The following is a 12,265-nucleotide window of genomic DNA, read 5'->3' on the forward strand; positions in this document are numbered from 1 at the left end:
CTGCTAAAACCCTGATAGAACCAAAGTGTTTTGAAATAAGTACAAATCAGCTTAAGTGTTTAGTAAAGAGGTGATGAAGGTTTTTAATCGTTTTTTATAGACAGCGAGAGACTCAGATGTTCGGACAGACGGAGGAAGTTCATTCCTCCACTTGGGTGCTAATAATTATGTAATGTTGTCGTTCCTTTTCACCACTTAAAAGAGGTTTTGGCACCGAGGTGAGTGAGTGATTTAGTGTTTCAGCTTTTATTTTGTCTCGTTCTTCCTGCAAACACGTCTTAAGATGTGCAGCAGTACGGGGGGTGGTCGTCATTTCAAAATCCTCCACATGTTCTCTATTAGGGACAGAACAGGACTGCAGGCAGGCCAGTCCAGTACCCGAACCCTCTTCTTCATCAGCCACGCCTTTGTAATGTGTGTGGCAGGTGGATTTGTATTGTCTTGTTGAAAAATTCTGGATGTTTTACATTTACATTTTTGGCATTTTAGTAGACGCCTTCATCAAAAGCAATTTGCATAGTTACAGTCTGAGCAAGTGAGGGTTCAGGGCCTCATTCACTTGAACCAGCAACCTTCAGATTACTAGTCCCCCATACCATGAAACACCCCCATACCATGATACACCCTGGTACTGTCACACCACCATACCATGATACACCCTGGTACTGACACACCACCATACCATGATACACCCTGGTACTGACACACACTACCATGATACATACCATGACCCCCATACCATGATACACCCTGGTACTGTCACACCCCCATACCATGATACACCCCCATACCATGATACACCCCCCATACCATGATACAACCCCATACCATGAAACACTCCCATACCATGATACACCCCCATACCATGATACACCCTGGTACTGACACACCCCCATACCATGATACACCCTGGTACTGACACACCCCCATACCATGATACACCCCCCATACCATGATACACCCCCATACCATGAAACACTCCCATACCATGATACACCCCCATACCATGATACACCCTGGTACTGATACACCCCCATACCATGATACACCCTGGTACTGACACACCCCCATACCATGATACACCCTGGTACTGACACACCCCCATACCATGATACACCCTGGTACTGACACACCCCCATAATATGATACACCCTGGTACTGACACACCCCCATACCATGATACACCCTGGTACTGACACACCCCCATACCATGATACACCCTGGTACTGACACACCCCATACCATGATACACCCAGGTACTGACACACCCCCATACCTGATACACCCTGGTACTGACATACCCCCATACCATGATACACCCTGGTACTGACACCCCCCCATACCATGATACACCCTGGTACTGACACACCCCCATACCATGATACACCCTGGTACTGACACACCCCCATAACATGATACACCCTGGTACTGACACACCCCCATACCATGATACACCCTGGTACTGACACACCCCCATAACATGATACACCCTGTCTTTTGGACCTGTTGATGATAACAGTCTGGATCTTTTTTTTTCTTTGGTCCAGAGCGCACAACATCCTTTTTTTTTTTCTAAAAAAAGAGTTGGAATTATGATTCATCTGACCACAATACATGTTTCCACTGTGTGATGGTCCATCCTAGATGCCTCGATGCCAGAGAAGTGAATGACGCTTCTGGACATGGTTAACATAAGGCTTCTTTTTTTGCACAGTAAAGTGTTAAGTATCATTTGTGCAGTAACTCTGTATTGTTAGTTTATTCAACTCATTACTAGCATTAAATCACCCCGTCCCAACTTTTTTTGGAATGTGTTCCAGGTCTGAAATGCAAGAATGGATGTTTATTAATAAATTAAATGAAGTTGAGCAGATAAAAGATGAAATATCTTTTTACAAAACCCACATTAAACTAATTAAATATAAAATCATTTAAAGGGTTTTTGTGTGTGTTCTTGTAAATAAACTGGATTTAAATTAAAGAGAACTGGAGGATTAATAATGTGTTTTTAATCTGACAGAGAGGAACTCTGGTAACAGCAGGTACATTTACATCCCCACCTTGATGACCTGGTTTGAAGCTCAGAGTTACTGCAGACTGTATCACACCGACCTGCCCAGCGCAAGAGATTCAACTGAAAACTCTCTTCTTGGTGGAATGATCTCTGACTATACCTGGTTTGGTCTGCACAGGATCACCTGTAAGTGGTTGGATCAGACCAACCCGACCAACATTAACTGGATGCCTGGACAACCTGATAATCAGCAAGGAGGTGAAGATTGTGGTTGTTTATCTAATTTTCAGGCTGCTGATGCTCGGTGCTCAGACCTCAAACCTTTCTACTGTTATAGAGGTGAGTTTAATTCTCATTTTTAGATTTTTTTTTTATTTTTTATTATAATATCAGTTTAATTTTGTTCTGTTTGTTTATGAACAGTTATAACAGGTCAGATCCAGATGCTGAGGTTCAAGGTTCAGTCGTATCAGAACATGAACGATCCTGCAGTGAAGGCAGCTCTCCTGGAGAAGGTGGGTCTCATTCTCTACAAGGTTCTACTGATCATGTCCAGCAGCAAGAACCTCAGAGTCCATCAAGCTCTGATTCTCAGGCTGTTCTGTAATCATCATCTTCTTCTACCATCAGATTAATCATCATCCTGCACGAGTTACTAACACAATCATCTTCTGCTCCTCAGATCCTGCAGAAACTGCAGGAACTTGGGATGGAACAGAACATCACACTGAAGTGGAGGGAGCAACCAGGAGGAGATGTGTTCCAGAAGATTAAAGCTGTTAGAGTAGTGAATGAAAGATGTGATTCAAATCTTTTAATTTGATCATTTTCATGCTACGACCTGCAGATGGTACCTTCAACTGAAGAACATCATGTTTAAGTAATTCTGGAAGTTCTGGATGCTTCATTCTGATTATATAGATACAGAATTTATTTCCACATTTTGTTTTCTAACTTTTTATGTAATTATTAAAAGAAGTGTAGAATATGTACAGTTTCCTTTTGTATCTAAAACTAAAGATGTTCAATAACATATTGTCCTCATTCATTATCCATTTTTAACCAGTTTTATATACTAGTCTTTACACTGTGCAATCAGCATTATCTGATTATTATTCTTTAACTTGTGTCTCCGCATTTCACTTATCTGCTCACTTTTGCACTTGAACTGTATTGTATAATAATATAATAATTATTTAATAATTAAATAATCTCTATCTTGCACTTCTGGTTAGATGCTCCTGTATTTCTTTGGCTCTGTACTTGTACTCTGCACAATGACAATAAAGTTGAATCTAATAAACATTGTTTTCCAAACTTTTCTGGAAGAAGAGAAGCAAACTATATAAAAAATTAACTAATTAATTGTGATAATTAAATTAAAATACAAACATTTATATGCATATCATGTAGACACGTGAAAACCCTTTTTAAATATTGTACTCATTACACAGCTATGCTAACCAACTTCTGGTTCATGTTTTATACACTTTTAAAACAGAAAAAGTAAAACAACATTATGAATAAACATGAATGTAAACATTCCCGCTTAAATAAACAGAACTGCAGCGGAAATGTCCATGTAAGAGGAGCGGGACTTGAGCAGGCCGCTCGATTATAACTTCATTAAATGACACAAATAATAAACTTATTTCGTAACGATATCGGTCGTATCATGTTTTATGAAGCCGAACTCAGTTTACCTCAGCCGTGACTGAAAGGGCGTCATCACAACAACAAAGACACAAAGGAAAAAGGTTCTGTGTGACATAAACACCGTTTTCCTTTAGAATTACAGCCGGTTTTGTCGGAAACAAAGCGCGTTTGTGTTTGTTTGTTTTTGTACTTTAGCGCTTAAACATATTTGCTTTGTGGAGAGTTAAAACCGTTTTCTGTCTGTAGGAACCGCGTTCTGTTTATTTGTTTTGTACACGAGCGCATAAACACCGTTTTCCTTTAGAATTACAGCCGGTTTATCCGAACGAAGCGCGTTTGTGTTTGTTTGGTTGTCGGTTTTTGTATTCCAGCTCATCATCGCCTGTTTCGTCCGGAATTAAAGCCGTTTTTCTGTGACTACCAGCAGAAGCGCCGGTGAAATCAACATAAACATCAACTTCATCTTCTAAAGCTAAGTACATTTCTCTGTTATTATGGCCCCAGCAGGAGCTTTATTTCCCTGTATCGAGTGTAATATGTTCAGTTATTCCTTCTCCGTGTTTAGTGATAACTTTACATGTGATAAGTGTAGATTAGTTGTTAGCCTGACGGAGAAGATCTCAGTGTTAGAAGGGCGCATTCGGGCGTTAGAACAGACTACTACTAGTGAGGGCTTAGATTCAGCTGTAGCAGTCCCGAATGCCAGCAGTTCAGGTGTAGAACCCCAGACTCCGGCATTAGAGCCCTCACAGCGGGGCGACTGGGTGACGTCTCGGTGACATAGTCGTAGGGCAAAGCACCGACCGTCTCAGTTGCACGTGTCCAACAGGTTTTCCCCACTCAGTGAGCCACCCGCTGAGAAGCCTGTTAATGTAAGTGCTCTGGTTATAGGAGATTCTCAGCTCCGACACGTGCGTATTGCAACCCCCATAGAGACACCAGCAACCATAGTCACTTGTATTCCGGGGGCCAGGGCGCCTGACATCAGAGCAAACCTGAAAGTGCTGGCTAATGCTAATCGTAGATTTTCGAAGATTGTTATCCATGTCGGCACTAATGATGTTCGTTTACGGCAGTCTGAGGTTATTAAGTGTAATGTTAAAGAGGTGTGTGAGTTAGCTAGGTCGATGTCTGAGGCAGTAGTGTGCTCTGGCCCCTTATAACTTGGCTAGATGATTTATATTGCCGTCTACATTGGTGCACATTAAAATTGGGTACCTGTTCTTTTCAGATTTAAAATTGCTGCATTGGTTACCTTAATCATTTTACCACTTACAGTAAAACATTAAAGTTAACCTCTCTGTTCCCATATTTACTGTGTTTTACTGTATTTTTTTCTTCTTTCTTATTCCCTAAATTGTATGTTAACAAGTGAAGTTGTGTTAGATTTATCCCTTTTGGAGGGGAATGAATATTAATGTATGGGTGCATGGGAGAACCAAGTAGTATTGTAGTCACTTTCTTGAACCGGGCCATATCAAACATAGCCTTAGGCAGTGAGCCATTCTGTGCAGGATAGTTTCGTTATTTGTAGATCTCACCGAGTTTCTCCCATGCCATTAGTACAAGGGGGTAATATTGGATTTTGTTAGCCCTTGGAAGTCAACTGAGTATCCGGTGGGAGGGATACATATTATTTCATCTAATTGTAATTGAATCTAATTCTTCTTCAGGCCACCCAGGTAGGACGGAGATTCCTGTTGGGTTTGGTTTCTCTAAAGGCTTCTTGTAATATATTTACTCACCACTGTCGGCCTTTACTTGCACATTAAGGGTTTTTGTTCTGGAACTGTGCACACGTCTGAAGTGGTGAGGAGCACGCTAATACACCCTCCTCAAACCCAATCAGGACCCCCAGCAGCGGAGGGACTAGTGGAAGACTTCACTAAAGCGAGATAAATAGTAAAAAAAAGAAGATGTTCAACAAGCTCATGGTCAGGAGTCCAACAATTATAAAACGGTCAATCAGACAATCATTAAACGAGCTGCTCTTCTTCCTCTTCTTTCTTTTGGGATAAACATTAAACAAAACCTGCTCACCCTGATTTCCATACAGAACTAATAAAAAAACAAAACACCCGGGATGTAAATGAGAAGCTACTAATCACCTAGAACACACACTAAAGAACCAAATGAGGACGGAGAGGAACCTTCATCACGTGTTTGTGTCCTCGCCCTTACACACTGAAATTCCTCCTGATTCCTTAAATGGTTTAATGATATTCTGCACTGTAGAGGGAGAACATGCTAATCCCTTCTGATCTTTCTTTGAGGTTCATTGTTTTTAAACATTTCAATCATTTTCTCACATTTGTGGACAAACTGGATTCTCTGACCTTTACTCATCAGAGACTCTCAGCCTTTCCTGGTGCTGCTTTTGTACCGAACCATGATCACAATCACCTGTTCACATCACCTGTTTATAATCACATCATTATTTAGTGTTTTCACCTCATTACTAGCCCTAAATTACCCCCGTCCCAACTTTATTTGGAATGTGTTGCAGGGCTGAAATGCAGGAGTGGATGTTTATTAATAAATTAAATTAAGTTGAGCAGATAACAGATGAAATATCTCAGCTTCATCCTTTCTGACATCCATATAATTGTATACATTAATGGAATTGTATAAATACCCCACAGGATGAAATATGATGAAACAGGATGATTATATGTAGATGATACAGTGATGTTGGATTCTGTTTAGAATGGAAAACAAACTTCAAAACAAAACTGAGTAAAGAGTGAGAGGAAAATCTACCATTAGAGCACAAGGAGCTGATTTGAATTGCTGAGGAGGTTGATAAAATGGAAATAGAAATCACTGCTGTCCAATCAGCATCATGTAATGAAGTGATGTAATGAGGAAGTGTGGAAAAGACTTTAATTTAGAGAAAGAGAGACTGGAATGATCAGAGATCATAAGAACCTCTGATGAATCAAGACATCCTACTTCTCTCCTCAACATACAGGTAACATTCAGTACAAACTCGATCTGTTTCTGTCGTTCACTAACTACTGATATTTACAGTTTTTATACGGTGGGATTATTCATGTTGCTTCTAAATGTGATTTTATTTCAGGTGGAACGTTCAGTAAAACTTCTCCAGTTCATCAGTAACGTATCAGTGATGAAGCAGGTTCTGATCCTCCTCCTGTATCTCACAGGTAGGTGTGTTAGTTTTTATACTGAGAAGAATACAATCACCTGGTTCCACCTACACTGGTGTATAAAAGAAAGAATAGATGGATGATTGAATAAATGCATGAGTAATGCATGTATGAAACCTAATAGACAAACTAGAGCACGGTTGAGAGGAACCAGACTTAACATGAACCTCTCCATGGAACTGAATGAATGAAGTTTTAGATGAGTAGGTGAATGAGAGTATTGATGGTAAATGTAGATGCATGAAATCCTTTATGATTAAAATGTCTAGGACTAAACTACCATAACCGAACTGTAACCCCATTTTACCTGCTCCTAAAATACACCAGGCCAAGAGCAGACTAGCATCATCGCACAGGCAAAGTCAAGTCAAGTCAAGTCAACTTTATTTATATAGCGCTTTTTACAATAGACATTGTCTCAAAGCAACTTCACAAAATCCAGGACCAACAGATACAAAAATCCCTGTTGAGCAAGCCGAGGGCGACTGTGGCAGGAAAAACTCCCATAAAATTACAGGAAGAAACCTTGAGAGGAACCAGACTCAGCAGGACCCATCCTTCTTGGGTGGCCTGGAGGATACTTTAAATAAATACACGATTTACACAGAGCATACAAACACAGAATTAAATTATCTAAAAGTTATAACTGGTAATAAATAGATAAATAATAATAGAGTTGTTCTTCGCTCTAGTCTTCAATAAAGTCTGTAGTGATTTCTTGTCATTCTTGGTGCAATTACTCCAGACCCGTCACATCCGGCACGAGCAGCATAGTTGTCACGGCAGTCTCGACTTTAATCCTTAACCTCGGCGGGTAAACAGGTTTCCATCAGAATGCCTTTGGAGTAAAACAACAAAGAATGTAGTTAATAATGTACAATGCTAGTTGAGTAAAACAGTTTTACAGAGAGTTTTAGACTCCGGCAGCCCTAATTATTACAGCATAACTAAAAGGGAGAGCGAGCAGGTAACAAGGTCATGAAGGCTTTCATAGGACATCAGCGCCCATCTCCCCACCATCATCAAACCTGAGTGATTGGATAAGAGAGGCAGAACGACAGCAACCCAACATCCCTGATCACCACAAGTTTCTATAACCAAGAACCTCCAAGCTCTGCGCCTTTGTCTATTTTAATCAAAAGCCTGAGAAAATAAATATGTTTTCAGTCTAGACTTAAACATTGAGACGTGTCCGAATCCCGAACAGAGGCAGGAAGATTATTCCAAAGTTGTGGAGCTTTATAAGAAAATGCTCTTCCACCAGCTGTGGTCTTTTTAATTTTAGGAACTATAGTAAAAGTATTTTGTAATCAATGCGGAATTTAACTGGCAGCCAGTGTAGAGATGATAGAACAGGAGTAATATGATCAAATTTTTTAGTTCTAGTTAGCACTCGAGCTGCTGCATTTTGAACTAACTGGAGTTTGTTTATGGATCTACCAGAGCATCCAGTTAGAAGAGCATTACAATCATCTAACCGAGAAGTTATAAACGCATGGATCAGTTTTTCAGCGTCATTAACAGATAGCATATTTCTTATTTTAGAGATATTACGCAAATGATAGAAAGCAACTCTAGTAATATTATTAATGTGTGTATCAAAGGAAAGATCTGAATCTATTGTGACACCCAAGTTTTTTACATCTGGGCTGGGAGTAACAGAGAAAGTGTTTAGGTTTAGCACCAGGTTAGACAACTTGTCTCTTGCAGCTTTAGAGCCAACAAGTAAAACCTCAGTTTTATCTGAATTAAGTAAAAGAAAATTACACGACATCCAGTTTTTTATGTCGTTTACACTTTAATCTTCTATCTTACTGATTGTGTCAGTATCATTTGGTTTGGCTGATATATACAGCTGTGTGTCATCTGCATAGCAGTGAAATTTTATGCCATGTTTATGAATAATTTCACCTAGTGGAAGCATATAGAGTGTAAATAATAGAGGTCCAAGTACCGACCCCTGTGGAACACCACACTTTACTTTTGTAGTTTCCGAGCATTTATTATTTACATAAACAAATTGCGAGCGGTCAGTCAGATATGATTGAAACCAAGAGAGTGTGAGTCCTTTAACACCTACTGTATTTTCTAGCCTCTCCAGTAAAATGTTCTGATCGACCGTATCAAACGCTGCGCTAAGGTCTAATAGAACAAGAAAAGAGACACATCCATTATCAGAAGACATTAACAACTCGTTAACTACTCTAATTAATGCGGTTTCGGTACTATGATTGGGTCTAAATCCTGATTGAAATTTCTCATGAATACAATTTTCATTCAAATAAGAACATAATTGTTTGGAAACGACTTTTTCTAATATTTTAGAGACAAAAGGAAGATTTGAAATTGGCCTATAATTAGCTAGTACATGTGGATCAAGATTAGGTTTTTTAATCAGGGGTTTAATAACGGCACTTTTAAACAATGTAGGTACGTACCCAAGGTTAAGGGATGCATTGATTAATGTAAGCAGGGGCTCTACAATAGCTGGGAGTAAATCTTTAAGTAAACGAGTTGGAACAGGATCGAGTATACACGATGATGACTTAGATGATTTAATCAGCACAGTTAGTTCATTTTGGGAGATTGGATTAAAGGAATTTAGTTGGATTAACTCGTTACTATTATCACCAATGCTGCTCGGAGTGAGTCCATACTTAACATTGGCAAGTGACACATTTTGACTCTGAAGTCGTATTTTTTCTATCTTGTCATTAAAGAATTTTAAAAAATCATCGCTGGTACAGTTAGGCGGTATATTAGATTCAGTTTCATTGACGTTTTTAGTTAATTTGGACACCGTCTCAAAGAGGAATCTGGGATTGTTTTTATTTTTCTCTATTAGGGACGAATAATATAAAGATTTAGCTTTTATAAATGCATGTTTATACTCAGTTAGAGCATCTTTCCAAGCAATCTTATACACCTCTAGTGTAGTGTGACGCCACTTGCGTTCTAATTTCCGTGCTGCTTGTTTAAGTGCGCTTGTGTGGTCATTGTACCAAGGAGCAAGTTTTTTCTCCCTAATCAATTTAGTTTTGAGTGGGGCTACGTTATCTAAGGTTGTGCACAATACGGTCTCTAGGTTTTGAGTTGCCTGATCTAGTTCTTTAGGTTCTGATGCTGATATATTTGGTATTTCTGGTAGGCAGTTTATGAACGCTGCTGCAGTTGCAGATGTAATAGTGCGCTTACATTTAAAACGATTTGGTTGCTGTATATTATTGGACAGGGACACTTCATAAATTAGTAGGGAGTGATCAGATATTAAGTCATTCTGTGGTACAATTACCAGGTTGTCTATGTTTATACCATAAGTAAGTATTAAATCTAAGGTATGTTTACAGCGGTGAGTGGGTCCTGTTACATTTTGGGTGATGCCTAAAGATTCTAAAATAGAATCAAACACAATTTTGAGTGGATTACACTTATCCTCATAATGAATATTAAAGTCACCAACAATTAAAGCTTTCTTAGTTGATAAGACTAATTTAGAAATAAAATCGGCAAATTCGTTAAGAAATTCTGAGTAAGGACCAGGGGGTCGATAAACAGTAACCAGTTTAAACATTCTAGTTTTATCAGATGAACATTTATTGGTTATGTCAGTGATAAGAACCTCAAACGAGTTTATTATGGGAGATGATTTTACAGTAAGACCTATGTCTTTATCATAAATTGTAGCTATTCCTCCACCACGACCACTAAGACGTGGCTTATGTTCATAACTGTAACCCGGAGGAGATGCTTCATTTAAACCTAGATACTCATCAGGTCTAGCCCAGGTCTCGGTTAAACAAAGTGCAGTAAGACAATTATCTGTCATTATTTCATTTACAATTACTGTTTTGCATGCAAGTGACCTGATGTTTAGAAGTCCTAACTTTAGTTTAGCTCTACTATTGTTTTCATGTTCATTTAGATTAACTGTAATTAAATTATTATGACATACTTTTTGATATTGTTTTGGCTTACACCTGCCACGGTAAACAGACACAGTCTCAATGGTTTGTGACCTAAGGATTCCAGGTGACGTCCGATGGCGACTCGCAGACAGTTGGTTAGGCCTGTTTGTCTGCTGCCTGGTCTTGGCTCTGGATAGTCACTTACCACTATCTGCCGCTACACTAACGCGGTGGTAAAGCCTGTCGCCTATGCTGCAAGAAATGCGAGCAGCACCCTCCCACGTGGGGTGGACACCATCCCGCTTCAAAAGACCAGGCCTTCCCTCAAAGGTGGACCAGTTATCTACAAAATCAATGGAGTTTTCTGAGCACCATTTAGACATCCAGCGGTTCAGCGACAACAACCTGCTGTAGGTTTCGCCACTGGGTGGAATCGGTAAGGGGCCAGAGCACACTACTGCCTCAGACATCGACCTAGCTAACTCACACACCTCTTTAACATTACACTTAGTAACCTCAGACTGCCGTAAACGAACATCATTAGTGCCGACGTGGATAACAATCTTCGAAAATCTACGATTAGCATTAGCCAGCACTTTCAGGTTTGCTCTGATGTCAGGCGCCCTGGCCCCCGGAATACAAGTGACTATGGTTGCTGGTGTCTCTATGGGGGTTGCAATACGCACGTGTCGGAGCTGAGAATCTCCTATAACCAGAGCACTTACATTAACAGGCTTCTCAGCGGGTGGCTCACTGAGTGGGGAAAACCTGTTGGACACGTGCAACTGAGATGGTCGGTGCTTTGCCCTACGACTATGTCGCCGAGACGTCACCCAGTCGCCCCGCTGTGAGGGCTCTAATGCCGGAGTCTGGGGTTCTACACCTGAACTGCTGGCATTCGGGACTGCTACAGCTGAATCTAAGCACTCACTAGTAGTAGTCTGTTCTAACGCCCGAATGCGCCCTTCTAACACTGAGATCTTCTCCGTCAGACTAACAACTAATCTACACTTATCACATGTAAAGTTATCACTAAACACGGAGAAGGAATAACTGAACATATTACACTCGATACAGGGATATAAAGCTCCTGCTGGGGCCATTTTTACAAAGAAATGTACTTAGCTTTAGAAGATGAGTTGAAGTTGATGTTTATGTTGATTTCACCGGCACTTCTGCTGGTAGTGACAGAAAAACGGCTTTAATTCCGGACGAAACAGGCGATGATGAGCTGGAATATAAAAACAAACAACCTAACAACACAAACGCGCTTCGTTCGGACAAACCGGCTGTAATTCTAAAGGAAAACGGTGTTTATGCGCTAGTGTACAAAACAAATAAACAGAACGCGGTTCCTACAGACAGAAAACGGCTTTAACTCTCCACAAAGCAAATATGTTTAAGCGCTAAAATACAAAAACAAGCAACACAAACGCGCTTTGTTTCCGACAAAACCGGCTGTAATTCTAAAGAAAAACGGTGTTTATGTGCTCGTGTACAAAACAAACAGAACGCGGTTC

The 12,265-nt window shown here is 40.0% G+C and overlaps 1 protein-coding gene across 1 annotated transcript; it reads right to left on the reverse strand.

Annotated features, from left to right (window-relative positions):
- Positions 1-3,245: 3,245 nt before the first annotated feature.
- Positions 3,246-11,791, reverse strand: LOC134303373 (uncharacterized; the record flags this gene model as incomplete). Its single annotated transcript, XM_062988768.1, has 2 exons — positions 3,246-3,284; positions 10,973-11,791. Coding segments are annotated over 2 exons (858 nt in total), but the record flags the coding sequence as incomplete, so codon positions are not given.
- Positions 11,792-12,265: the final 474 nt, after the last annotated feature.

This window comes from Trichomycterus rosablanca, chromosome 2, assembly GCF_030014385.1.
Source record: "Trichomycterus rosablanca isolate fTriRos1 chromosome 2, fTriRos1.hap1, whole genome shotgun sequence".
Classification (NCBI taxonomy): domain Eukaryota; kingdom Metazoa; phylum Chordata; class Actinopteri; order Siluriformes; family Trichomycteridae; genus Trichomycterus; species Trichomycterus rosablanca.